We start from the raw sequence: 27411 nt of genomic DNA on the forward strand, positions 1-27411 counted from the left end.
TTTCACTCAGGGCTGCTGTGTCTTCATGATGGCGTATACAGTGGAGCCTGAAGATGGCGATATTCTCACGCTGCAGGATATGTTCAACATTCCACGCGCCGAAGCAGTTAGTCGTTTGAAGGTACAGACCGACCTATTAACACCACCCAGACTACAAATCGAGCATTACGGTCATGGCCATGGTCGCTGACGGATTTCGCTGCACATATAGGCAAACAAGAATGATCTTGGGGCCGCGATCAACGAAAAGTTGGACGATCCCGCAAGCACCAAGGTATTTCCTGTAGCCCATCGGCCCCTTTGACCCCGATAAGGACTCACAGAATCTTTCAGTACAAGTGGGATGAATCGGCTTTCGACACAGATCGTGAAGGGGGGTGGAACAACGGAGGCCATGGATGGTGTCAGCAGTCTAGCTCCTCTTTCTCGACATGGCTCCTGCTTATACTATTGTGTAGCCTTTAATATTCAAAGCGCCGACGAAGTCCCCGTCGTAAGCCATGTTAACAACGCGGCCCCCACACGGCCTCCCTCACGAACGAATAATCGATCACCGTTGGGTAGGCTTATAGACTTGCAGGTATCAATCCTGCTCGACTTCAGAATCGATGCTGATGTCTGGCGCACAAGGTCCCTCGAATGCCACCCAGGAGGATGCTGACCTTGCCCGAGCGATCGCTGAGTCCGCTGCCGAGTCCGGTGTAGTGCCCCAAGAGGCCGGCGTTATCAACAACGAGACGAGCTCCAAATATTTTGGTCCCGCGAATCGCTCTGAGTATGAATCTGAGAAATGGGCGATGATACCGACAAAAGCAACGGCGGAGACTGATGCAACCGATCCACCACCCTCGAATCGAAGAAGAGATGCAGATGCACCAGCTTTTCTGCGACAAACTAAGCTACATAGATTAGGAGCGATTCTTTCAATTTATAACCAGATACCTCTTGCCAGGAATTTTCTTCTGAGCTGCGGTGTGCCAACATCTGTGTACGGCCAGGGTGCTGAATGGTGGAAAGGCAAGCCAATCTTGAGGCAAATTGTACTCGGGAAGTTGGCAAGGGGGGAGGAAGTCTGGGGTGAAGACGCACATCCGGATTTCGTCGAAGAGCTGCATCGCCTGCTGGCCTTTTTAGACAGTTCGGAAAGAAGTTATGCGAGCGCTGACAGCCTTGCAGAGACGAAAGCCATTGACCCGACTTTTGGCTCGTGGATGCCAGATGTTGAAGACAAGCTTTTTCAAGCATTGCAAGAAACAAGCATTGCTAATCCTAACTGTGGTATTGAGGAGATGACCACGACTGGTATGATAATGCCTGTAATACCACCGTCAGATAATGATCCCGAATGGAGCGGGCAGGACGAGGAAGAAGATACCACTACTTCCTTTATCTTCCTAGACCTCGCGCTAGACTTCGAGAGCTATTCGCGTGTAGATACCATGTATGATGCACTGGATCATCTCTTGTGGTCCAGTGCTTTGTCCTTGGACTACAGTTTCCCCCATAACGCTAAGACCGCAGTTTTGTTGAAGCCTGGTGAGGTTCTTACCATTCGATTTGGAGGTTCGGGCTTTTCAAAGCCTTGTGAGATACCAGCAATTTTCTATGCCGACCGGTACATGAATGACCGCAAGGACCTTGCCATACACTTTCAGACCCAAATCCGTCAGATTAGAAGCGCGCTCGAGAAATTAGCTTGGAAGGAAGAGGAACTTGTCGCTTGCACAGGCGAACTCTGTTGTTTCAATCTGCAGGGATTTCGAGACAAGCACGATATTCGTCAGTGCTGTGCTAGACTAATGAAATTTGCTGAGCAGCTGCTCGAGCGACACAGTAAAGATGTACAATGGCGTCAATTTGAAGATCAATGGAAGCGGGGCTCGCCGTACAGCATGGACGACCTCCGCCTCATACATACATGGTCTGGACCCTCCATCTATACCGACAAAGAATTGTCTGAACAAGAAAAATGGAAACACATCATACAAGCCTGTAGGGACAAAATCGAAGAAGCCGAGCGGACAGTGACTGGTAAGTAGAAGAGTACCTTGGCACGTATATCTCACAGGACAGTGTTCGGAACTAATCAAGCCCAGGATGTCAGCGTAAAAAGCAGGAGTTAAATCACTATCTAGACATAGTCCGCAAGCGACTTACGTGCCAAGAACATGAAGCAGACAATGACCTTTTCGTATTTCGCTCACAAGACGCTTACCGCCCTGAGTTCTGGAATCCAACTATCAAATACCTTCTGCGTGGTGTGGCTACTACTACTGACGTGGCTTACGTTTGCGTCCGAGAAGACAGCCAGCTCAATCTTTTCTCTGAAGCCACGCCATCGGCGAAAGACCAGTGGTGGAAGGTTGGATACGTTGCGAGCGACGCATCGCCCATCAAGTGCGAGGTATGCATATACAACTCGATGAACGAGTCCCTGTACTAATCGTCTTCGAAGAAAGTGACGCCTGACGATGTCCTGCAAGCCGCGGGAACCGAGTCAAAAAATCCCATTCTCGTGTATGCTTCAGAAGTAGCGTTGAATCGGGAGAGAATCCCTCTTTCGGATGCTCTTCGTGTGCGTAGAATCAACCCCTTCCACTTCGAAAACGGAAGAAAACCTAGGAACCAAGAGAAAACGGCTAACGAGCTATTTAGACCTTTATCAAGCATGACAATCGCCTCTTTCAGCAGGAGCTTGCGCAGGAAGCAAGTTTGCGCGAGGTGAAGAGTCAGAATCAAGAGATGCAAATGCAAAATCAATCACAAGCAGGCGTAACTGCCGCAGCGTTGTCCCAGCTTCCCTCTGAAGTTGGAACTGGCGGTAAAAGAAAATATAGTGTCGGCTCGTCTGTTGCTACCAACGGCAGTATTCGAAGTGATCTAGCTGAGGTTGAGTTTGCATTTGACGATAGCCTACCAGCTCTCAACAACACAACTGAACCCACGCATCAACATATTGATTCCGAGCGCACCAACTCTAGCAATGTAGTTGAATCACATGTTGAGAAGTGTGAGACTCACGAACAGGTGGTAACAAAGCATACGAAAAAGGAGGAAGAAGGCGGCTCTGGAGTTCATCACTGTGATAGCGCTATTATTCCAGACGTGGAGAACACCTTTAGTCATAAGGCACCAGAAATGAGCGAACGTAAAGGTGGCAGGATATCATTCTTGGCTCAGGCAGATCATCCAGCGCAAAATTCCGTCGACCTCATGGACTTGGATGCGGAACCCGAATTCAGAGGTGGTTAGAAGCCAAGCGGATTTCAATTACCACCGGCACATCGATTCATCAGGGTGTCCTGGACGAACATAGTCTTTTGTTTGCTATGGTTACCTCGATCCATCTGGAAATTCTGGGCAGGCGTAGTATCTTTCTTACAATGGACAGCTCAGTTCGCAGTAATGTTATGGAGGGGCATAGCATTACAGATACGACGGGCAATTCAGCTCGTATGGGCTTTCTGGACAAGTGTAGCATTACGGTTACGGCGAGAAGCTCAGTTTACATGGAGATTCGTGATGGGTGCAAGATTCCGCTTGCGATAGGCAGTTCACTTCCTGTGGATAATCTATACAAGCATCGCAACAATAATTGGAAGGGTCATCGGAGAGGTCAACAGTTGACGAAGAGATCGTGGCAGATGGTGAGCCGAGCAACAACATGTATCTGCTCCCAAGGTTCTAATCGGCGAGTTAGTTTCCTCATTTATGTATGAGTTGCAACGGCCAAGGATTCGGGCACACTATCAGGGTTTGACTCGGTCGACAATGGAAATGGGCTTATTGGGAAGCCAGCCCGGTTTCAGCCATCATATCCCAATTGATACCCACAGTTGGAGGATGTTACTGTAGCATGAGAACGGCGCAGAGGGATCAATGTTGATATGCCCGTCTACTCCTTGATATACCCAAAGCAACATGCAGATAGACTACCTAGTAGACGCATTAACGGAGCGAGAGCAAGCTTGATGAATAGATATTTACATGACCCATGTTCTCCAGGTAGTTGATTACTCCAGTGTGGATTAGGTATGTTTTCTAAGCGATGTATGATATGGGACCTGGCATCATATTGAAGGACTCTGTGTGCCTATTGATGTAACACAGTTTCATGAGGCTGTTATACTATCTATGTATGATATAATTGGGTAGAGCCATAAGGACGATAGAAGCTTCGAGAATGTTCTATAGAGCACGCAGACCCACCAAAGTACATACAGCAGGTACCAACTATGAAGTGCCTCCTATGTATGTAACTTGTGCAGGTACATGTAAAGAGACTTAAATCAATGCAGTATGTACTGGTATTATCAGTCTGCAGCAGATTTGACAAATGGCTAGTTGAGCAGATATGCCCCTGAATTCCCTCGAATTCCGGCTCACAGCCAACCGGCCCCGTCGCATGACCACCGAATTGCAGTGGTAGGCGTCACCTGCGTCTAGCAAAGGGCACTGCAATAGCCCAGGTGATACGCCTTGTGCCCGGTAATATCAGGTAGGCATGTACAACTAGGTACACCTCTGAATGGTATCCTGGGAGGTACCTACTTACGAAGTAGTGGGTGGTGTCTGATGGTGCTAGGTACTGGGTGCTCCTTAGGTGCTCCTAGGTGCTACCAGAGTGCTACCCCGCGACCCCACCATTGATTGGGCGTCATTGTCATCCCATCCGACATCGACTCCATCAAGAGATGGTTGGTTCTCCAACTTTCCAAGCTTTCTGGTCTCTCTGCTTCCTGTGCCTCTCCCAGAGCAACCGGTGCATTTCCTTTGACCGCCTTGCTTTGGTTGTTGCTGCTGCTAAACAGACCCATCTGCCTACCAAGGTATCGACCCATCCATTGCCTCTTGTCCTCTAGCAACACGCCCGTGCAAAACAGTTCATAAAGACAAAGAAGACCGACTGTAGTCATTCTAATATCCGTGCGAGGACATCAAATCATCGTATCACCTCTGCCTCCTCTGCCCTTTACGTCTCTATCTCTAACTCTTCCTGTCCATCCCTCTGTCGACGCAAGCAAATGATTCGGTAACAATCGGCTCAGTGATCTGTGCTAAATAACGTCACCTGTCATCACCATCTGGTCCTCCACCATTATCACCACCATTCCCGTCGTCGTTCTGTCCCCTGCACACTCTCCGGCCCCTTCGCGAAGCTTCTAAGACGGACCACTCCAACCAGGCTTTCCACTGGCCACAATAACTATTAGTTCTAAGAGACACAACACCCACACTCTCCCTCGAGCCACTCTACGTCACCTTTGGTCCCCTTTTGTTGACTTTAACTTAACATAACTGAATTAATCTTTTCATTTCCGCAATCAGCCCTTCGGCCAACCATTCAACACAATTCGATGTGGATTCCACAATCCTAAACGTCATCAAGCAACCTTGATTGTGCTTTTACCAACCACCCTCAACTTAACCACTCAACGTCAAGTACAACCACATCTACTACTTCCCTTCCATCTTCCCATCACCTATCAAAAATCATTCTCTCTATTGTTCAAACTCTATCATCATGGTGAAGGAGACCAAGCTCTATGATCAACTCGGCGTCAAGCCTGATGCAACCCAGGATGAGATAAAGAAGGCATATCGGTAAGCGTCAAATCCATCCTCCACACCATATCGAATTCCCCAATTCCTCACGCCAACTCACCTGGACTCTCTTGCTAACTTGCGTCCAGTAAAGCTGCTTTGAAATATCATCCAGACAAGAACAAGGACAACCCGAACGCGGCCGAGAAGTTCAAAGAATGTTCCCAAGCCTACGAAATCCTTTCTGACCCCGAGAAGCGCAAGATATACGACCAATATGGGCTAGAATATTTACTTCGTGGTGGCACAGCCCCTCCCCCAGGGGACAATCCTTTCGCCGGGGGTCAAATGCCCGCTGGATTCCAAAACTTTGACTTTGGTAGCGGCGGCATACCCACTGGCGCACGATCATTCCACTTTACCACTAACGGTGGTGGTAACCCCTTCAATTTCAGTAATCCTGAGAACATATTTGCCGAATTCATGCGTGGAGGGGGCGCTGGGGTAGGAGACGATGACGACTTTGCCAACATCTTTGGTGGTGCTATCCCTCGAGCCTCTACTGGCCGATCCAGCCGTATGCGAGGTTATCCGGGCGGAGACCCATATCGGGGCGGCGCCACAAGGGATGCGGCACCTGAGGTCACAACTGTGGAGCGTGCCTTACCACTGACTTTAGAGGAGTTGTTCAATGGTATCACGAAGAAGATGAAGATTAAGCGCAAGACATTTGATGAGAGTGGTAAGAGAACAACTAGCGATCAAGTGTTGGAAGTTCCGATCAAACCCGGCTTGAAGAAAGGCAGCAAGATCAAGTTCAAGGGTGTCGGAGACCAGGAAGAGGGCGGTAAACAAGACTTGCACTTCATCGTCGAAGAAGTAGGTTCCAATTTTTGACCACTCGTGTTCAGTATTAAGCAGTAAGAAGGGCTAACATGACTCCCAGAAACCACACCCATTATTCGTTCGCGACGGTGATGATCTCATTCACACGGTTGAACTGGATCTCAAAGAGGCATTGACTGGCTGGAAGCGGACCGTCACAACTATCGATGGAAAGCAACTCAATCTGGAGAAAGGCGGCCCTACCGGAACTGGTATGACAGATTCATATCCCGGACTGGGGATGCCTATCTCAAAGAAACAGAACGAACGCGGAAATTTCATCATCAAGTACAATGTCAAGTTTCCCACCTATCTGACTCCCCAGCAGAAGCAACAACTCAAGGAGATTCTATAACGATGAGTATCCAGGTTTCAATCAGATGAAACAGTTTACACGCGGGAAATTACCAATAAACGAAAGCCTTTGGACTATAGGCATGACGATAAATTCGACGATATTCATTTCGGCAGCATTATAGGTATGACCTCAACCTAGGCACTGGTAGTTACCGATGGCGCCTAGGTATATAAGCGAGGATACAACGGAGTCTCCATAGCACGGTACTGTTGGAACAATCCCTCGAAGAGCCCATAGGTTGTGTTGCTCTTTTTTGTTTGTTGACTCATAGCGGTCTCATAAAGTTATATGTTTCTCGGTTTCAATATTGCTTCAGGGTTACGCAAAGGGAGTCTAGGCGGTAATGAATGATACATATTTTTTTTTTCCTCGGACGCCATTGACATGGTATCTTTGACTTTCCAGTGCTATGGGTGAAGGTGATATCCGCACACCAACTGTCAACATGATGAATTGCAATTGTATATAGATTAAATGTAATACTAGGTCGAGCTTGATATTGAGATCCTCGTTGCCAAGTATATTCAAGCAACAGCACCTACATCGTGTAAATTGCAATCTGTGAAGATGACGCGTAGTATTCTAGTGTCTTCGAAGACGGATGTCTCCTCACTCACTGTGAATATTATCGTTCCTATTGCTTGTGACATGCACGGCCTCTGCGTAAAATATTTGAGCGTTCAACCCAGCTCATCATCCGACAGCTATACAGTCTGTATCGTTATCGGTGCCAGGCCAGCACCCACGCCGCGTAAGCATACTACTGCTACTACCCTGATTATCCACCTCCTTATCTATCTCTAAGGGCGTTGCCCAATTGATACCTGATTCTATCTCGGCCGCGAACGCCAAGAACGCCGCTCCTACATAAGATATAAGATGGTCCTTGCTTGATGTTGTTTTGATAGGATGCATGCATGATCTATGCATAGGGACGCAGCTATAGGTAGATACCAGTTCGGAACAAGACGCGCCAGGATTGGACTTTAAACTGTAGCCTAGAGAGGGGGGCCGCGGCAAAACCTGATGTTTTACCTATAACCATGAGTGTATGATATGCATGTGTAATGCGCATGTCTCACGCGCAGCTGCGCGCTAATATTAGGATAGGTGGTACGGTATGCTTTGCGCGTGCGCGCGCGCGCGCGTCTGACTTGTGATTTATTTAGGTACTGTACTGTACTGTATGGTACCCCCGAAACTCGAACAATGTGCGGCAACTGTATATCCGTAACCGGATCTGGAGTCGTCCCGTGCCATGCCAGTGGGATACAGGATCCTGTTTTCCTTGGATGTCGTCAGTTTGGTTGCGAGGACTCGACATCATACCAACATGTCGCGCCTGGCGAATGGACGGTCGGGTGGTTGCACACGGCGTTGAACGGACATGCAGGTATCTACATATACCGAAGTCGGAAAATTGGGAAACGGCAATCATCCTGTAATACCTGCATGTTGTTCCTAGGCGAATCCCGTATGAGATAGGGTAATTCTCGGTGTCGGTTTCTCTTGGGTTACATTCTTGTTCTGACTACCGCCAAGGAAAACGCGCAAGCTTAATACCTAGGTATTCCATGCGGTTGATCTATATGGCAGGCTTGCAGTAGCCAGTTCTTCTGGTCGTTGATGTTCTTGGAATATTGACAACGAAAATCTACTGGCTGCTCCGGTCTAAACTAGAAATATAATTATTGCATATATCAATCCTTTATTTCATAAGTACCAACTTATTTAAAAGTTATTGTGGCTAATAGTATTGATGTCTCTTCAGTGATAAGATTACCGCCATACCAAAGAGGTTCAGGAAATTCCTTTCTTTAAATCTTATTTTGTAAGAATAGTGAGGATTCAATGGGGTAAGACTCGTTAGAATTAATCTTACACAGATGCATTCATATAAAAAAAACTAGTTTCTTTTTGTCTTGTTTAACAATATAGGGGAAGTAGTTAAATCTTGTGGCACTAATTCGGGGATCTTGTCTTGATCGCAGTCAATGTGTAAGAGGCTCAACAAGGTAGCTTTACTCGTTACGTAACTCACAAGTAGTATTCCTTTCTACGCTGATCAGGATGTATAGGGATATACACCCTATAAAGACGTCTCAATTTAAAATTAGGATCTATTAAAAAGATACAAAACTATCCAGATTATTATATTAATAAATTAAGCAAATGCTGTTATAGCAACACTAAGGCTGGCAGCTAGACTTACGCCTTCTTTAGGTGAGCAAACTTTGATGACCAGAGTGGAATAATGAGTTGTCGTTGCTAATTGACACCGATACGGTTACATCTTTCCCTTCCGATTAGTTAACACAGAGAGAGGGTTAAATTATAACTTATCGCAGTCACCAAATGACGCCTCACCGGATTAATAAAGGCTCTACACGAGCCTGCCATTTAGTAGTATTCTATTAATCATGTGTTACTTTCCTTTATTTATAGTGCCATGAGATCTAGCTTATATGACAAAGGCAGAAGATACTAGGCTTGGAACCGAGAATTCAGATTATAATGAACAACTTGGGCTGCATGAGTCCTTGACTAACCAACTCCTTCTTGGCTGTTGGTGACTTGACTTGACTCTATATACAACTGGTCTGCCAGCCTAGACCGCCTAGGTCTCTGGGGTCTGTTTCAAGAAGCGAAGTCTGTATAACCTCACTTTCCAATATTGCCTGCATGTCTTGAAAGATTATGGACAGCCTGCAATAGTCCTTCGTACGGCCGAAGTGCAAGGCGAACTGCATATTCAGCTGGTACGGAGGTTGCACGTGTAACATTTATCGAGTAGCATAACAATGACTGGAGCTGGAATGGAATTTAATAAGAATACAATAAATCTGTTAGAGCTGCTAAGGTCCTTAGTCATCAGATTCCTTCATCGGCCTTAGCGAATGACTTGATTCTAATACGATTGGTCCGGCCTTCGTCGGCCTCTACTTATTTTCGAAGTCCGAGATATATCATTGCCAGCAAAGTCTGTAAAGTCTGTATAACCTCGCTATCCATTACTAGGTTTCATGCTGCATGGAATATCATGCAATTTCACGAAGGGTCTTTTGCAAGGCATGCACCCGTAGTCGTGGGCGATCTGCAGATTGAGCCGAATGCGCGTGTAACAGGTAGCGAGGCTTTGAATCTGGCGTTTCTACCTCAATTGGAGGAATCATGATGGGAAAGACTACAAGAAGTATTCACGTGGAACTTCATTAATAGCTGTCTCTTCAGCATTCCATCAATAAGGCTAGGTTGAGCATGTCTGTACTCAAGCCGAGGGTTAGCTTACAATAATTCCCCAGATATACAATAAGAGGTTATGCTTTTTCATAATCTCTAATTACCTGGAATTTATGAATATCACTGTGAAAGTCATATTGGCATTTGATCAGTGGTATTTGTATATATTTACAAGTCAGTTTGCCGGCATCAAAGATACAGGTTTTTCTTTCATACAGCCAGTGACCTATCTGTTGTCCTCTATTTCTTGAACTCTTGATCTGAGATTGGTATTTTGGACGCGCTCAGGCCTCCAACTCAGAAAACCAAACTGTCTTCAGGCCTAGATACGCCACTGATCTGATTTACGTCAACTCAAAATATAGCAAATCTAATACAGCTCAGCTAGTGAAGGCTTGAGACCGTGTACACATGTGATAGCTATCATATCACCTGTGTGGTGGGACAGTGCTGTGCATCAGACACAGCAAAGATGCAAGAGTGACACGCTTTCATAGCCAATAAATAATACTACACATAGTAATTACATGATGAGACGAAGCTAGGATTAGCACATGATTATGTAATTCATGCAGCCCTGAGATGTCCCAGATATTTATTGGGCAAAGCTGCGTACTAAGATGCTTGAGGCACCTCATTTCTCTATGTGATTGGCTTTCAAGTAACGCAGACTCTACGGTGATCTTGGGCTGAATGCTCTGTTCGCAATCGCTATGGAATCGAGTCTATATCGGTGCAACTTTCACTATGATGGAGTAGAGCTCTCGAAACATCTCTTCGAAAAATCCGAGCCAGAGACACCTCGGGTAATGCCCGACTAATGCGTCCCATTATTTAATATCATAAGGATACAAACATCCTGTTCGGTTACGTATTCTGCAGATAGTGTATGCCAAGACCGTGGGTATCAAACTTGAGCTTGGCACCCGATGGCATCCTAAATAACGCCTGCATCGGGTTATATGCTTAGTCCTTCTGGTCTACCTGCATTCGTCCGCCAGGGAACTCCTTCTTTCGCCTCGAGTTTCATAGGGTGGGATCGGGGGAGCTGAAGTAGGTGGTAGTTGGAACTACGGACTTTGTACAATGCCATCCATCGTCCATGCTATGATTTCCAATACAACGCACCCACAACTAGCCATGAAGTATTGAGTATAACGTGTGATAGGCAGGATGAGTGGTCACAGTCGTACTCAGACCATCACACGTAGACATCAGGAGGGATGCCGCGCCACGTTTACAAGTTGGTTTTGGTTTCACGGATGATTACACGTAAACGATACGGTATCCTACCGGGCTTTTTATGCACTTTGGATGGTTTCTCGCACGCTGACATATTCTAGCCGCTGCAACAAACAGGATTGGGTTCAATTACCTATCGACGTCGAGCCAAAGCTGAACGACCTGTCGCAAACCCGATGGTATGATGCAAGGGCTTAAAGGCATTATCTAAAACCAATTAGGTAACGATCGCCATCATATTGCAATATCGAAGCAGCCCTATGCAGGTAATGCCAGGGTCTGGGTCATTGCTTGCAACAGAGATCGTGGCTTGATGACGGCGGATTAGGTGTAACAATAGAAAACGACACATTTACCATGACTCGTCGAGCCTCTCCGATATCAGTATCATCACGCTACTTCATGAGCGAAATACGAGTCAGGCCCATGACTCTGACCCCTAATCTAGTCCGTATTGTTTAATTCGCCTTGGTCATAGCTACCGATAGATATTCTACGCCGCTTTTGGACTTTTGTAAAAGTACAATGCAGGTTAGGTCGGAGCTTGCAGGGTACGGTTATTAGAGCAACCGTCTCAACAACATATGTTCAACTCAGGAGGATTTTCTAGTGTACCTGGACTTTTAGACTCAACCCTCAGATGTTTGACAAGATTTTGCCCATATTTGATAATGTCCAAATTCCCTTTAATAGTAGTAATGGCGCGATTCGTGGAGCTTTCTGTATTACATTGCATGGTATTCTATTTAGGAGAGTAAGCAATCACACTACTCCTGTGGACTTGTCAAACCTCAATGCGGCACATTCTACTATGTAAGGGGTTCGTATCATTGTGACGCAAACAAGCAAACAAAATGGAGTCCAGTCCTGGAATTCTACTTAAATATCATTCTCTCACCTGGACTCATTCTTTTTCGTCTCGGCTAGAAGTCAGTCCCAAACCGAAGATGCCGACGAACGGAAACCTCACAAAGGGTACTATCCTAATTACAGGCTTAAATGGGTATCTGGCTGGCCGAACGGCTGAGCTCCTGCTGCAAGAAGGATATCGAGTTCGTGGCACCGTTCGCAACAAATTAGCAGGCCAGAAAGTGAAGGTCGCCCTTTGTCGCCTAGGTTATTCTGCAGATGATATCGAGGTGATACAGATCTCTGACATATGCCAACCCGAGCCTCTCGAGCTTGCCGCCGATGGTACAACAAAAACGTTCCACAGCATAATAGGTCAGGAGCTAATGAGATAGTATCACAGGATGTTGTTCAATTTTCCACCTTGCCTCACCCATTGCTGATATATGGACGCTTCCTCCTACAGAAGTGGTCCGGATAGCTGTAGACAGCACGGCGAACGTTTTAAGTGCAGCCATGAAGCACGCTCGTACTATGAACAGCGTTGTACTTATGTCATCAGCTGCAGCCTTGTTCAACCTCCCATTAGAGAGTCGACTCTATACAGAGAGCGACTGGAATACCACATCTAAAGAGATCGTTGATCGAGATGGAGATGAAGCGGGAGGTTTTCATGCTTATCTCGCTAGCAAGACAGCCGCTGAAAAGTTATTCTGGAAATTCAGAGATGACCACCGCCCAACGTTCGGGATGACGGCTCTCCAGCCTACGTAGGGACTCCTACCTCGCGCATGTCGAGTCAATGCTAACGAGTGACGGTGCTTACAGATATTTCGTGGGGCCACCGCTTATTCCCTGGAAAAGTCCAGGGCATATTCCGTACTCCAATAGTGACTTCTGGAAAGTTGTTTCAGGAGAGGAAGTGCCCGGCCCGATGATGCTCTATGGCGATACAGTCGACATAAGAGATGTTGCACGAATGTTGTTGTGGTCAGCTCAGAACCCTCAGAAGGCTGATGGGGAACGTTTTGCGTGCTCTTCAGCCGCTGGGTGCGGTCAGGCTATTGCCGACATATTAAGGAGAGACATGCCTTCGCTAAAGGTACAGCAAGGACTACCCGGAAAGGGGTACTCACCAGACTACAAGCCTAGGGCCGGTACGTTCGGGTTCGACTCTAGCAAAGCCGTATCAGCTACGGGTAGGGACTGGATTTCATACGAGCAGAGCGTTTTAGATCTCGCGCAGTTTTTACAGCGGTATCTCTCATGATAATAGGTATGTTTGTAGACATTTCAAGTGCGCAGGACCTTCATCCTCGTATGCAGTCTCTCCGAGGTTGTACGGTTCAGGTTCCTAATATGGCTTTTGAGATCGGGTAGACGAATGCCAAACGACCTAGGATAGAAGGGATTGGAAATCTCAACTCTGGCCTAGTATTGGAACCTCTAATACATTCTATTAAAGAATAGATAAGCTCAACCTAAAGCTAATGCACAACCTGTACCAATACTTACTTGACAGTGTACCCAACGTATCCCAAAACGGGGGAATCTGGGGATAAGGAGGGGAGAGCGAGCAAGCGGAGACACTGAGAAGATGATAAGGTTTCTATAATTTCATATAAACCAAGTGGACGATCGATTATAAGTAATACATTCACTGCCACAATTTCAGTAGAATGGCACGTATTTCCAAGTCACCAATGAAGATACTGTCTACATAGGACCGCGTGCCTAACAAAATATTCATCTGGTTGGTACCGGCCTGGCTTGGGTGATGTACACTAGAGGGAGAAGTAAAAGTGTATAGGAACGGGGTACGACGTTGGTGCCGTTAAAGTCGCCTAGTCTAAGGTTTTATGATAGATGGTTTCGAGCACACACCAATTGCGCAAAGTCCGACTCGATTTTGCATAACTCTTGTCCAAACTGTGACAACGACCATGATGTAAGTCCATAAACTCTGGCGCTACCTTGATCACAGACAAGAGACTTTATCCAGCCATGTCAAAGGTTGGTAGCGAGCCGTTGACCACTTTCTGCGGGATTCGTGAGCCTGTCGGGATACAAGGGTAGACGGTAGGTACTGTTGGTGGTGTAGATTCCGGGCCCATCAAGGATGGTTAGAACTTATCAGTCGCATCGGAGGTAAGATACTGTTTTGGGAGCAAACACGCAGGGACCTGAAGGAAGTTGATAGCATATTGGTCCCGTAATTCATTCATTAAACGGTTATAACATCGGATGACAAATTCAGACTCGCATCACGCAATAGCCTTGAAGAGAACAGGAAACATAACGCAAATTCTATGGTATCATTCTTATGGTCGCATACTGAAAGATAAGCAAAACAGTCTTCCTAACCCCCAATGTCTCTTGACTTTAGATAATCGATAGCCATGTACTTAGTGACCATCATGTGCTGCCATCTGTGATATGGACCGACGGTTTCCCGTAGTCGACCACTTAAGCGTGGGTGTTGAAGTAATTCCCAGCCAGAACCTCGCCGAGCCCAAGCTTCTTCTCAGCATCTTCCTCATTCCACCACAATCTGGCTGTCAATTTCACTTCTTGGGCCAATTTGAGCGAGGTCCTGATCTTGGCAGCATCTAACTCCTTGGGCTGCTCAAACACCAAGAAAACATACCGATGTGCCGAGCTGGGCTTGGGCGGTCCGGGTGGCAGCCAAGGCACAAGCCATTCCGAGCCGCCCTCGAGCGGAACGAAACCATCAGCGTCGGGGGTGCCGGGTACTAGGTCGAAGTGCAAACCATGCAAGATGGGACTGAGAAAGGACCAAGACGGGAATGGCGCATCCAGGTCTACCGAGATGGCGAGATATTTGATGCCGGGCTCCGACTTCAGCGCGCTTGTGGCAATAGACAGAGTTGGCGCGGGCGTGGCTTGTGGAATGGTGAGGTTGTCGCCGGCTTTTAAGTGGGTGACTCCAGGGAAATGTAAGCGGAGCTTGGCGTCAGCCGCCAACGCTTTCTGGATGCTTGGGGGTTGTTGACCCATCGCGAAGAGTGAATAGTGCCGTTAGAAAGAGGGAAATTCGGAACACGAAATGTTTTTTGACGCTTATGAGGTAGGTATCAAGGTGACTGGGTCTTAAAGAAATGGTAGAGAATTTTAAACTCGGTTACTCGCAATCAATCACGCTCTCTTTTTTCAGTTACTGTTACGGTCCCTGCAGATTATCGAGCTTTATACCCGAGACAGGGGATACAGCCGTGATCGGCTCACTCCCGTGGTTAATTTGATGCTACCTTCTGCAGCACTAGTTCGCTGTATCCGTTATTTTACATTAATGTTCACTGTTACCTGAAGGTTGTTCCCATGTTTTCTCTTTGCTGGCTGACTATTACGCAACGTATAACTCGTACCATAACATATGGTTTTGCGGGAAACATATCTGTGCTTTGGGGCGAGTCCTAGTATATACCTAGTAAACAGTATTTTCAAGCCATAGATGCGTACTCATCACCAACTACTGTATATAATATAAAATCCTATACTTGCGTACCCAGGTACATACTAAGTAGATACATACTTAGGTGGTATTGTGCTGATCTGGGTTGCAGTTCCGGCACTGCTGTCTCGGGGCTCGGCAACCGCCCCGAGCTTAGCGTCGTACACAATCTTGACAAGACAAAACGAGTAGACAGAACGGCTGGCCCAGAATAGAATCTTGAGATCACTCGGTCTGTATATTAGCAACTGCTACTATATCGTATACACAGATGTATGAATGCTGATGTCACATGTCGCACCTATCTACCTCATGTGCTTCGTGACCGTGCGAGGTAGCAGTAGGCAGGTAACGATTCGGAGCCGAACCGGACGATATGACCGCTGCCTTCCAAGCAGAAAATGGCCGACACGGAACCGGACCACCACGGCTCTCGGTCGCCGAATGAATTAACCTCCCTTTGTCATTTCAACTCACATGCTAATAAAGGTACTACCTACCATCTAGTTAACCCCTTGTTTTTAAAGCTATTCTATATATTGTCCTTTTACATTAATTACATCTAATAGCCATTCTGGCTTACTATCGTACCTTTATATTAGAAATAGCTTTAAATTAATGGTTGAATAAGTGGTTGAATCTCATCTTTTTCTGACACTGCCTCGTATCGAAAGGTATCAGGCGCCGTGTTCCCTCTTCCAGCCAGCCCCAAGTCCTGGGATATGTAACTACACTAGGTAGCAACAACAGCTGTGTTGCCACGCAATGCACCACTCTTGTCGAGGCTCTCTATAGCGCAAGGTACCCCCTAACAATTTCTACCTGCAAAAGCTTGGGCCACTATCAGGTTAATAGAGGGGGAAGGGGCAATATCAGTTAATCGCATTACTCTATAAATATTTTCATAACGATTGAACTACCGTTCACATCATGTTGTATGTGGAATATTAAGGTCGCATCCATGAATCGCGGCACTACCAGATAAGATGTACTCCTTTCGTTATATACCTTACTAAAACAGTCCACCTTCATCATTGGTTCTAACTACCTAGCCCTGGTAGCTCAATTGGTTAGAGCGTGGGACTTTTATAGGCATTTCGGGGGTCAAACCCGGAAACGTGCCACATAGACATCCCAAGGCTGCGGGTTCGACCCCCGCCTGGGGCGATATAAGATCGTTCTTTTTTTCTCTTTTTCTCTTCTGTCTATTCTGCGTATAGATTATTTATCACATCAGACGAGCACTTGTATAAAGAATGGGTTGTGAGTACCGCTCCTAGTCATTGCAGACAAAGTAAACATAAGTGAACAGAAAAAGCAAGTTGACCAAATGGTGTACAGTGACGAATGTTGTTGACCATCCCAATTCATGAGCCTGTAATATATTCATTCTCAAGCCAATATTGCAAGAAATATATTATTTCAAAGTAACACTTTGCTAAGGAATATGTAGGTAGATCTGAAAGGAAAATCTGTTTTTTTTTTTACTAACGCTGCCAGAGGTGTTAGTTAGTCTAGAGCTTAACACTATCTACATGGAAGGAATATTGTACTCGGAATAGTAGTTTTTGGTTCTATACAAAAGTCTGTTATGACCAGGCGGCTTGAAGGTCCATTAGAACCATTTCTCCAACATGTAAACACGTCATATCTGAGCGAGGGCGGATCTGGGCGGAGTAGCTTCACACTTGATAGATCCGTGGCTGTCCTAATCTGAAGAGCAAATACCAGACGCATAAATCGTGCTCTGCACGTCTAACATCGCCTATGATTTCTAATGGGGGAACGGGTCACAATTCAATAAAGGGTGGGTAATTCCGTCAATCGAAGGGCGCGGACACTATTCATTGTGACTCATCGTGGTTACCATTCCGATCCGGCGCGGGACGGGCCAATTCAAAGAGCCGTTGCGCTAATTTCAAATTGTCAGACGAGGGGATAGAATTATAGCCAAGTCATCAGAAGCCCTGCCATGACGCATTTACCCTCCAAGTGAGTAATGAGAGATAGAGATTGAACAGTGACTATGCGTTGACTTTGTTTTTCGGGTATTGAAGTGCCTTCGTGTCATAGGAGTCATCATGATACTAGTAATTAATTGGCTCAGGGCCATCAAGTTGGAGTCTCTTGAAGTCTACATTATATAGTGTCGCCCTCATCCGTCTCCTACGAATAACTCGCGCGGGGTTTGAACTCCAAGTGATTCATAGTACTGCGAGACTTACATTCTATCATCATCCAGAACTCGGTGCCTCTGTAACTCCTCTATCCAGAAACACCTGTTATACTGCCACCATGTTGTCAGCCAGAGCTACGCGATGGGCGAAGACGAGCTATAACCACGGGGCGATAAATTGGTACGATGCTGTGAAGAACCCACGAGGCGTGGTGGAATTGAGCACTGCTGAAAATGTATACTCATATTACCCGATAAGCATATGGACAATCTGACGATTACCTAGTTTCCGATGATACCTGGTTTAGTCAAATTCATTAATGGGCTTGTGAGTGGAAGATAGTCTGGCCTTACGATGACAAGAAGAAGAAAAAGAGGCCGCGAAGCTAATTCAGGTATCGCTACAAGAGCTTCGACGAGTCACTCTGCGGATATGGAGAGTACTTCACAGGCACTTTGCGGCTTCGACAGGCCATGGCGAACCATCTCAACCAATATTTCGCGCCCGCGAAGCAGGTTGATGCCGAGGAGATCACCTTCGCGGCTGGGGTGACCCAGCTCAATGAGGCTTGTGCGCTGGTCACCTGTAACCCGGATGAGGGCGAAGCAATTATGTTAGGCGGGCCGGTATATGGCTCGTTCTCTCGTGATTTATGTATGCGGACTGGGTAAGGAATATATACGTTGAAAGAAACACACAGTTATTTCAGTAGCAACTTCTAATCCTGTCATAGTGTTGCCATGGAGATTGTTGCAGTAGGCGACACTGATCAATTCACACCGGCATGTGTGGCGGCGTACGAAGCAGGTTTCGAAGCAGCGAAAAAAAGCGGCCGGAACATCAGGGCATTGATGATTTGCAATCCCCATAATCCACTCGGTTAGTCTAAATCCGCAAATATTGACCCCTCACATGTAGCGGTATCCTAAGATCACAGCAAGGCCACTGCTACCCGCGAGAAACACTCATCGGGCTCATGAAGTTCTGCGCGCGGAAGGGAATTCATTTGATAAGCGACGAGATCTACGCGCTCTCTGTGTACGAGAGGAGCGATCGAGAGTTTGAGGTGTTCACTTCCGTGTTGTCTATTGACACCGCGGGACTCATCGATCCCAACCTAGTCCATGTTCTTTATGGGATGTCTAAGGTCAGTCCGGAAACAAGAAAGAAAAAGAAACAAAAAAGAAACCCTTTCCGCACGTGCATGTTAACGGGCTCTTTAGGACTTCGCTGCGCCTGGGACGCGCCTGGGATGTGTGATATCAAAGAATCGTGAATTCACTAATGCAATCCGAGCCATCTGTCGGTTTGCGGGCCCGTCTCAATTTTCCATGCATATTGCGGCCAGCTTGCTCGAGGATCAAGGCTATCTTCAATCCTTCTTCGAGAAGTCGCGGGCTGGGCTGCTGAAAAGCCGTCTATTGGCTGAAGCGCTCCTTTCCGAAGCTGGCCTGAAATTTCACGCTGGTGGGTACGTACTTGCCAAACAAACCAGTTCCTTTTAGCCAATCGTTTATACCGAGGACAATCGTGGCTGTTTGTTTCTGTCTGTATTTACATGTAGTACGTGTAGCTAATCGTGTGCCGCCGCAACAGGAATGGCGGGCTGTTCATGTGGTTGGATTTGAGCTCTTACCTACCCGTCAAAGAAACAAACGGGGACGGTTGGGCGGCAGAGAGAATACTCGCGACGAGGATGATGGATGCAGGTGTAAAATTGTCATCTGGTGAGACTTACCACTCTCCTGAGCCAGGCAGGTTCCGAATGGTTTTTTCGGTCGATGAGGGGACTTTAAAAGAAGGAATCCGAAGGTGAGCACCGTTGTCCTTTGAAAATGCTGTGCGTCATTCATCGCTGATAACTTTTTGGTAGGTTATCTGGTGCACTGCGCGATGATCTTGCATGATACATTTGCTTCATTCCCTGCGCAGAAGAGAGTCAAATTTCATCATTGTAGATGTCGGCTCTAGCAACTGGTAATTGGAGCTAGGAAAAGGGCAACATCTACCTTGATCCAAAGGCTAGCAGCAGTCCTTTTCGCTAGTCCAGTCAGTGCTTTCTAGTTGATACGGGGCGCGCCATGTTGAAATAGTTCGATCTGGAAATAGTGATTATTTTTAGGAATGCTCTGGACTCTGAAAAAATACGAGAAGTTGATATTTGAATAGAATATACACATGCGAGGCATGATTCGGTCGTCATGGTAAGTATTGAGCTCGAGGCAGAACTCTTGGTTCATGCCAGTGAATAAAAACATCAGCATCAATGGGTATCCGTAACGAAAAATTCATCGATCGCATCCAAGTTCAGCACCAAACCTTGAGGGTATCCAACTGACTCGCACCTATATTCATCACAATCGTAACACGCTGCCTCCCCTCCCAATCCAAAGGTTGACTCAAAATCCACTGTTATGGATCTTATCAGGCCGGCCGATAGTACTTTGAGCTGTGCTATGACGCAGCTAACGAATGTAAATTCACCATGCTTATGAGAGCTGCCACGATCGGCACCTCGAATAATCCCGGAATAGGCTTCCTAGCGCCCGAATCTTCGGAGTCCCCACCTCCAGCAACTACTTGCCCCGAAGAAGCAAGCACTTTCTCACCCGAAGGATATCGAATGTTATAGACGGGATCTGTCGTCAAGGCGACTGGATCACCGAGAGTATGTGAGCAGGTAGGCTGATTAGCATTCGGCCAATCTAGATCACATTTCTCATCGTGGCCCCAGGAGCAAATGGCATCCTGAATATTGTACAAGACATAATTCTTGGCGACCCAGCTGTCAGGCTCCCCGAGACAGCTTGCGAGGAAATTTATACTATTTGATGCACTCAGAGGCAGCTTGTGGCCTTTTGTATGGATGAGATCAGCACAGGCCGAGGGCTCCAAGTACTCAAATTCCATGGCGACAGCGCCACCCGCTGTAGGCTTTTTGGTTGCCGAATATCCTGTTATGAGGTAGTTCCAGGCATCGTAGCTGACGTCGTGGGCGCCTTCGGATGAGTCAATACGAAGTAGTTTTACAGAGCGGCCGTCGTACTTCAACGACACGCAGATGTTATTGCAGTCGACAGAGCCAGGCCAGTAAGCGATTCGGTCAGTGTTAACCTTGCAGCCGAGGACGCCGACCGAAGAGGAATAGCTATCATGAGGCGTAGCCCATACCGCACCACTGGAGTCGGACCTAGAGACTGGTTGAACGAGAGGTGTGGCTAAGGCTGTCGAAGCTGTCAAAATTGACATGACAATAGAACGAGCGTTAGGGCGCATGGTTTAATCGATTCAATGAGTGGCTGAGACGGCTTGTCTCAAACGATTCCTTGTCGTTGTTAATGAAGGGAATGTCAGGCAATTCGAATGGAGGACGAAGATAAATGATTGCGAATGGTATGTCGCGCGCCCGCAGCGAACAAATAACGGCTTGAATTGTGAGCAAGCTGGCTCCTGAGTGAGTCTGCGACTCGACCGACTACCAAGTCGCGGCCCGGTTATGAGCCTACTCGAGGATAAGTGACTTCGAATTGACACGAAGAAATTGAATGAATGTATGGATGATGTGAGAAAGCGGGAAAAAAAGGCGCGCCATGAACCGACATGCGATGGGCCGACCACTCCCATCGTGGCCAGGCGTGATTTGCCATGGTCCAGGCATGGGTAAGATTAAATGAACATGTCCAGTTAAGGCTTAGTGAGCACGAAGACCCTGAATCCTGGGCTGGAGAATGATCGTTAGAAGTTGGGGTAGGTACCCTGGTATCTCGCTACCGTGCCAATACATCGGAAAATGGCCTGATGTCCTTTTTTTCACAGGGAGAAAATGCCGTGAGGCAAGGCATATTGCAACATCTACAACAGACATTTCCATCCACCGATGTTGCTTGTCGTTGTCGCAACCTCTCCTTATCTCAACTTGAACGCCCCAATCACGAACGGCCTACTATCATGCCTTAGCCTCGCTCGCTGTGGTGCGAATAGTGCTAGCTAGTGTCTGGGCGCGATAAACATGTCAACGCTCAGCCAATGGAGAACCACGCGGTCGTACTCTTGATGAAGTTGGATCGGTGCCTCTGTTCCTGGTGACCGACGTACCAAGAGCCGTTTTGAGTTCCTACAAATTCTACGCCGCTATTGCTATCTTCAACAGAGCATTGTTACATAATGACTAGGCGCTGTGGCCTAACTCAGATGATCAGAGAGAACCGGATCACTAGCATTTGCAGAGAAGCCAGACATGGCCAAGGTGTGTGAACCAGTAGATGATCAATTGAAAATGTCTATGAGTTAATGTCTTCCATCCTATCGCCAATAATAACCAAAAAGAAGAGACGTGTGATCTCTTATATCCAAGTTCCCATATTCAATGTCCCGCAATGTCCTCTTTCTGGCTTTCAGAAAGGTTAAAAACGCCGTCAAGTGTTTACTACCTTTGATTGTTTTCAATCATGGATATCATCAGTTCGTCAAAGTCGTGTAACTTTTGTGTTCTCGATTCTAAATGATGACCGCGGCATCTGCTGCGCTGCCGTGGAGGACAGGGTTCACCGTCTCGTCAAAGTGCATCTTAAAATCATCGCCGAGCTGCTTGCGCAGGGCCGTCTGCACAGCTTCGAGAACGTTGGGGAATACGCCAAAGTTGGCCGGGTTGTTCTCGTCATTCTCACCGCCTTGGAAGACACCGGTGCGGACTAGACAGGTGTTCCACCCATACATGTTGCCGCCGATGATGTCGGAGGCCGGGTTGTCACCGATCATATAAATGTTCTCTGGCAGCTTCTCCTCGCCGTGGATCTGCTCCATCCACGAAGCCATAACCTCATCCGCGTACTTGTACGTCGCCAGCTCTGGCTTACCATACACCACACGTTCCAGATCAACGCCGGTCATGGCCTTGTACATGGCCTCGAGGCCGACACGGAACGCACCCTGTGACATGCGGGGTGTCCAGTGCTCCGTAGGGCAGAGCAGATCGCCTTGGGAGAAGTAGATGGGGATGCGTTGAGACTCGGGGTCCTTGGCTTTCGTCTTGAGTCGACCGTTCTCAGAAAGCAACAGATCCATGATGATCTGGATGTCGGTGGCGTAGTCTCTCGAGTCTGAGAATACGAGGATAGCGTTGATGTTGTGCTTGCTGAAGTCACGTGGTCGTGACATAGCCTTCTCGTATTCAGTGAACTCGCGATAGGGCGCGATGGTGGGGTCCCAGGCGACGATGTCATTGGGAACGATGACGTCTTTGAACCCATACTGCTCAGCGACCTCCCGGCATCGGTAGCCAACACCACCGACGACGAGTACTGAGTCGTAGTATGAGGCCAGCGCACTCATAGGTGTGTGAGATTGGATGAATTGCTCAGTGCTGACAGGGTTTTGCAATATCTTGGAAAGCTGATCGCAACGTGCTTGCTCGGGCTTTCCACTTCCGTTGGTTAGAAAGATATGTGGAATCTTAATACCGAGCTCGTTATCGCCATTGAGAATGTCGAGCGCACGCTTGCCCTCGGGAATGAGTAAGTCGCCGTGGACGAGCACACCATCGATGTCAAAGGCAAAGGCCATGTTCTTAGCCTTGGCGACCTTCTTTGCTTCTATAGTCTGGATTTGGCTGGCCAAGATCTCACGGGTCGGTTGGATTGGAGGCATGCCAGGCCTCGTTTTTCGGCCACCGTCGCCATCTTCGGCATGATGAACTGACGATAGTCTGGATCGTCGCTTGCTCCGTGGAATAGGAAGCGAGGCGCCGAAGGAGTTTCGAGAAGATCTCCGGTCTTTCTGTGATGGCGAGATGCTCAAGTTGTGCATATATTTGGCAGCTTGTGGCATTTGTGACACGGTGGCTGGTACCTCAATAGGGCCCTCCCCGTCATCACCGGGGATGGGAAGAGCGTGCTCGTGCGAGCCTACAGACATCTTCTCTTGAGGAGCGTTGAGTTGGGCAGAGTTAGTAGGTGCTTCCACACCAAAGTCAGACTCGTCGAACATAGGCATCTTGTAATGTTAAGAAGTGATACTAGTAGACTAAGTGCAATTCTAAAGGATGGGATAAAGGTGGGAATAGAGATCTATGACGACCCTTCAGTCACCTTTCATATATTTATATCATCGGGAAATCTAGGGACACAGTCGGTTGATGGTGGCTAGCTAGCTTAGCCATTTTCTTCAGGTTTCTTCAGGACCCTCATATCCGGACACCTCCAAGGTACCGTACATGGCACATGTAGACACAAAGCTACATGCATGACGGTGATGAAAACTCATGTCACGGCGCAGCCATCCACGAGCGAATGACGTTTTCACATGCCATCATCTTGCTAGCAAGCACAGCTGGGTTGGAGCGTGTCCACAGAAGGGATCCATCTCGAGGGAAAACAGGTGGGAATGGGTGGAAACGAGTGGATTTTGAGGGCATTCGGGCCCATACGGACACCCAGATCAATCGTCCTAGCCGATGTGTTATCGCACTTCCTGGCACCATACAGAATAGGTGAAACCATCACGGCTTGCCGGTGATAAAGGGTCTTACGGTCATACATATAATGTGGACCGAACCTCCACCAGCCGTGCAGTAGCCATGGGCCCGCGGCCGATAGCGTCTCCTGAGCCCGCTTCGGGAGGGTCGGTGACATCATGCGGCTCCGCTGCGCCCGACAATGACTCGATGTGAAGGGAGGCTCTTCGGTAAGACTTTTCTAGCTTCCGAGCCGTCGCCGTGACGTTTCAGCGCAGAGCCAGCTTTTGCCATGATCGACGTTCCAAATCCGGTGGGTATCGTCAGGGTCCGAATAGAGTTTGCTAGGGGTGCCTTCTACGAGTCTGTACGAGCTAGGATAGCCGAGGATACCTGTTTTTATTTTGTTTTGTTTTTTCCCTATCGCCGCGGTTGCCCCCCGAAAAGCTCTTCCTCTGCTGCGTGAGTGTGGCACTACAGGATTCCCTCTCTGCATTGGGTTCTGCAGGCTGAAGATCAATTTCCCAATGATGTTGTAGGACACTGCGCACCGACCTCCTGGCAGTATCCTAGCAAAAGATTAAAACAATCGGTGTGTGGATATCGGATGCTGCCGGCGTCTGCAGGTCTCTTACGCGAGTCGAGCACTGTTGTCCGACTAATGCCAACCCTGCCAAACCAGGCAAGCTTTACATGTCTTCGGATTAATGCGCCGCTCGGTGGCCACTCCATAGCCACTCAGTGTGGGCATGTTACATCAGCGTTCTTACCATCGATAAGGAAGAGACGTGTCACAGGTCACAAAGGGGACACGCTGAGCGAGGGCGAGGCCTTGCAGGTTCTGACAGTCCACGTCACAGCAGCACTACTGCTTCTGCCACTACTTCAAGAGGCCATCCGCTCCATAGACTGGCACCTAGCGTGTTACTTGGATAATAATATACTCAAACATCTCATAGTCCCCTTGCACTCAACCATCACCAGTTGCGTCCAGCTTCGAAACAGATTTCGTTCTACCCAGTCCCCCATAACGATATACACAATCAGATTTCAAGATGCCGGTCAACACGACTACATTCACGCTCAACAACGGGGTAAAAATTCCCGCTCTAGGATTTGGCACCTTTGCCAACGAGGGTGCCAAGGGAGAAACATATAAGGCAGTCCAATGTGCTTTGAAGGTCGGCTACCGACATCTGGATTGCGCGTGGTTCTACCTTAACGAAGCCGAGGTCGGTGAGGCTGTACGGGATTTCCTCAAAGAAAACCCGTCCGTGAAGCGCGAAGACATCTTCATCACAACCAAGGTGTGGAACCACTTGCATGAACCTGATGAGGTGAAGTGGTCCCTCGAGAACTCGCTGCGCAATTTTGGGCTCGACTACATTGACCTCTTCATCGTGCACTGGCCAATCGCTGCTGAACGCAACGACGACTACTCGGTCAAGCTCGGCAGCGATGGCAAGTACATCATCAAGAAGGAGCTCACAGAAAACCCGGAGCCCACATGGAGGGCCATGGAAGAGCTGCTTGCCAGCGGCAAGACGCGTTCTATTGGCGTCTCTAACTGGACGATACCCGGCCTTAAGAAGCTCTTGGGCTTCGCTAAGGTTAAGCCCCAGGTCAACCAGATCGAGGTGCACCCGTTCCTTCCAAACAGCGAGCTCATTGAATTTTGCCAGGCCAACGACATTCTCGTCGAGGCCTACTCACCCCTCGGGTCCCAGGACCAGATCCCTACTACGGGTGAAAAGGTCCGCACGAACAAGACGCTGAACGAGGTTGCCGACCGCAGTGGCCACACATTGGCGCAGGTCCTGCTCGCGTGGGGATTGCGCCGCGGCTACGTTGTGCTGCCCAAGAGCTCGACGCCCTCGCGCATCGAGAGCAACGCGCAGGTCCCGGAGCTGTCGGACGCAGATTTCGAGGCTGTGCAGGAGGTCGCCAAGGGCCGGCATACGCGGTTCGTCAACATGAAGGACGTCTTCGGCTACGACGTATGGCCCGAGGAACACACAGTGAACGGAGTCTCGGTATAAGAGTTCTCACCTGAATGACCTAATGCTTTGATTGATGTTGCGTCACGATTGATGGGAAAGAAAATTGGGAATAGGAATGGGACTGGATTGGATTGGTACTAGAAAAAGGCGGCAATATCTTGCGTTATCTTGGTTTTTGTTATGTATATAGAGCAGCCAAACGATATGAAGACAAAAGGAAAGACATCAATAGAGGTCGACATCGGCTTTCAAAGCCACGCTCTATCCACCTAGTTCATTCAAGCTTTAGCAGCCTCGGAAAAAAAGCCCCTGTAAGCACGTGTTAATGTTGCACACTTAGTTAGTCTGCTTGAAAATGACAAGGAAATAAGAGAATAGGGGAGTTTTCTGATATGGATAGGCCCGGTAAACAATACAAAAGACTTGGAATGCATACTGGTGAAATCCGGGGTGAGCCTTCTCGACATTCCCCTTGATGACCTTCTTCGTGACGATGTTACTGTCGATCTCGACGGTTTCATGGAGTTCGCCCTCCACGACGCGCCACTTGCTTTTGATGGTCATAGCTCCCGTTGGGGCCTTGCCCTCAATGAGGGAGTCGAGGCCCTCAGCGACGTTCGTCAGCGTCATCTGAAACGTCGTTTGGCCAACGGCGCGCTTGTCGGTGATCTCATAGACGCACGGCTGGTCCAGCCCTGGAGTCCCGGAGATGTGCTTCTGCGAGATGAGATTGGGGCATGTCGTCTTAATGTATAGGTCGTGGTTGTGTAGGGTGTTAATAACAGCCTGAGAAGTAGCCTCGGCGGGCAGAGGGGTGTTGATTACTGTCTCGGTGGACATATTGGAAGCTTGCTATGCAGTTATAGATGCTGAAGTTTGTCAGGTGCAATACTGCTCGAGGGTAAATTTGCTGGATGTTGGTACAGAGAAAACGAGAAGCAGATGACACTTGACGCGCCGTTCTCACCTCTTTATAGAATGCATGTTTCGGCGTATCTGCCATGTTTTCATGCCTCTTCAAATCATACTGGCGTAACTCTACGCTGTCAGATCCCACTGTCCAGGGAGCAGACACTCAGCCGGGGTATGCATAAGGTCAACCCAGTTACGCCGCTTACTGAGTGTTAGAGCTCAGCGAAGAATGCAGTTGTTTGGATTAGGGGGGGATAAAATATTATGCGTCAGCGGAAGGC

The 27411-nt window shown here is 47.9% G+C and overlaps 9 protein-coding genes and 1 non-coding gene across 10 annotated transcripts; 6 read left to right on the plus strand and 4 right to left on the minus strand.

Moving 5' to 3' along the window:
- Window positions 1–28: 28 nt before the first annotated feature.
- Window positions 29–3252, plus strand: F5B22DRAFT_633634 (uncharacterized protein; the record flags this gene model as incomplete). The annotated part of the gene is made up of 8 exons (XM_047976860.1): window positions 29–121; window positions 212–274; window positions 334–403; window positions 459–560; window positions 631–2031; window positions 2097–2404; window positions 2456–2575; window positions 2656–3252. The coding sequence occupies 8 exons, from the start codon at window positions 29–31 to the stop codon at window positions 3250–3252; spliced, it is 2754 nt and encodes a 917-aa protein (XP_047834904.1).
- A 1941-nt stretch (window positions 3253–5193) lies between these two features.
- F5B22DRAFT_346365 (uncharacterized protein) lies at window positions 5194–7069 on the plus strand. Its single transcript, XM_047970939.1, has 3 exons — window positions 5194–5604; window positions 5694–6423; window positions 6491–7069. The coding sequence occupies exons 1-3, from the start codon at window positions 5525–5527 to the stop codon at window positions 6782–6784; spliced, it is 1104 nt and encodes a 367-aa protein (XP_047834905.1). The 5' UTR covers window positions 5194–5524; the 3' UTR covers window positions 6785–7069.
- A 5147-nt stretch (window positions 7070–12216) lies between these two features.
- F5B22DRAFT_642556 (uncharacterized protein) lies at window positions 12217–13388 on the plus strand (the record flags this gene model as incomplete). The annotated part of the gene is made up of 3 exons (XM_047978140.1): window positions 12217–12463; window positions 12522–12888; window positions 12947–13388. The coding sequence occupies 3 exons, from the start codon at window positions 12217–12219 to the stop codon at window positions 13386–13388; spliced, it is 1056 nt and encodes a 351-aa protein (XP_047834906.1).
- Window positions 13389–13875: 487 nt separating this feature from the next.
- F5B22DRAFT_590437 (PEBP-like protein) lies at window positions 13876–15304 on the minus strand. The gene has a single exon (XM_047973804.1). The coding sequence runs from the start codon at window positions 15134–15136 to the stop codon at window positions 14585–14587; it is 552 nt and encodes a 183-aa protein (XP_047834907.1). The 5' UTR covers window positions 15137–15304; the 3' UTR covers window positions 13876–14584.
- Window positions 15305–16641: 1337 nt separating this feature from the next.
- F5B22DRAFT_t32 lies at window positions 16642–16757 on the plus strand. Its single transcript has one exon. It is a non-coding gene; the product is annotated as a tRNA-Lys (tRNA).
- A 1128-nt stretch (window positions 16758–17885) lies between these two features.
- On the plus strand, window positions 17886–19583 carry F5B22DRAFT_633637 (PLP-dependent transferase; the record flags this gene model as incomplete). The annotated part of the gene is made up of 7 exons (XM_047976861.1): window positions 17886–18002; window positions 18053–18094; window positions 18175–18434; window positions 18501–18646; window positions 18709–18914; window positions 18991–19238; window positions 19364–19583. 7 exons carry the CDS (start codon window positions 17886–17888, stop codon window positions 19581–19583), a joined length of 1239 nt encoding a protein of 412 aa, XP_047834908.1.
- Window positions 19584–20221: 638 nt separating this feature from the next.
- Window positions 20222–21016, minus strand: F5B22DRAFT_633638 (uncharacterized protein; the record flags this gene model as incomplete). The annotated part of the gene is made up of 1 exon (XM_047976862.1): window positions 20222–21016. The coding sequence occupies one exon, from the start codon at window positions 21014–21016 to the stop codon at window positions 20222–20224; it is 795 nt and encodes a 264-aa protein (XP_047834909.1).
- A 1248-nt stretch (window positions 21017–22264) lies between these two features.
- On the minus strand, window positions 22265–23680 carry F5B22DRAFT_633639 (HAD-like domain-containing protein; the record flags this gene model as incomplete). The annotated part of the gene is made up of 1 exon (XM_047976863.1): window positions 22265–23680. The coding sequence occupies one exon, from the start codon at window positions 23678–23680 to the stop codon at window positions 22265–22267; it is 1416 nt and encodes a 471-aa protein (XP_047834910.1).
- A 1156-nt stretch (window positions 23681–24836) lies between these two features.
- Window positions 24837–26376, plus strand: F5B22DRAFT_346987 (NADP-dependent oxidoreductase domain-containing protein). The gene has a single exon (XM_047970943.1). It carries the CDS (start codon window positions 25274–25276, stop codon window positions 26255–26257), a length of 984 nt encoding a protein of 327 aa, XP_047834911.1. The 5' UTR covers window positions 24837–25273; the 3' UTR covers window positions 26258–26376.
- Window positions 26377–27353, minus strand: F5B22DRAFT_347638 (uncharacterized protein). Its single transcript, XM_047970946.1, has 3 exons — window positions 27186–27353; window positions 26655–27087; window positions 26377–26527 (listed from the first exon to the last, which is right to left on the minus strand). Exons 2-3 carry the CDS (start codon window positions 27056–27058, stop codon window positions 26497–26499), a joined length of 435 nt encoding a protein of 144 aa, XP_047834912.1. The 5' UTR covers window positions 27059–27087; window positions 27186–27353; the 3' UTR covers window positions 26377–26496.
- Window positions 27354–27411: the final 58 nt, after the last annotated feature.

The sequence above is a fragment of the Xylaria bambusicola genome, assembly GCF_022495145.1.
Source record: "Xylaria bambusicola strain CBS 139988 unplaced genomic scaffold F5B22scaffold_4, whole genome shotgun sequence".
NCBI classification, from domain to species: domain Eukaryota; kingdom Fungi; phylum Ascomycota; class Sordariomycetes; order Xylariales; family Xylariaceae; genus Xylaria; species Xylaria bambusicola.

Excerpts from the sequence above, each read along its gene's own strand:
- F5B22DRAFT_346365 (XM_047970939.1), top strand. The coding sequence starts at position 5,525 with ATGGTGAAGGAGACCAAGCTCTATGATCAACTCGGCGTCAAGCCTGAT. Across the intron at positions 5,605-5,693 it reads GAGATAAAGAAGGCATATCG|TAAAGCTGCTTTGAAATATC; the intron begins GTAAGCGTCAAA and ends ACTTGCGTCCAG. Across the intron at positions 6,424-6,490 it reads TGCACTTCATCGTCGAAGAA|AAACCACACCCATTATTCGT; the intron begins GTAGGTTCCAAT and ends CATGACTCCCAG.
- F5B22DRAFT_590437 (XM_047973804.1), bottom strand. The coding sequence starts at position 15,136 with ATGGGTCAACAACCCCCAAGCATCCAGAAAGCGTTGGCGGCTGACGCC.
- F5B22DRAFT_346987 (XM_047970943.1), top strand. The coding sequence starts at position 25,274 with ATGCCGGTCAACACGACTACATTCACGCTCAACAACGGGGTAAAAATT.
- F5B22DRAFT_347638 (XM_047970946.1), bottom strand. The coding sequence starts at position 27,058 with ATGTCCACCGAGACAGTAATCAACACCCCTCTGCCCGCCGAGGCTACT. Across the intron at positions 26,528-26,654 it reads GCTCACCCCGGATTTCACCA|GGGCTTTTTTTCCGAGGCTG; the intron begins GTATGCATTCCA and ends ACGTGCTTACAG.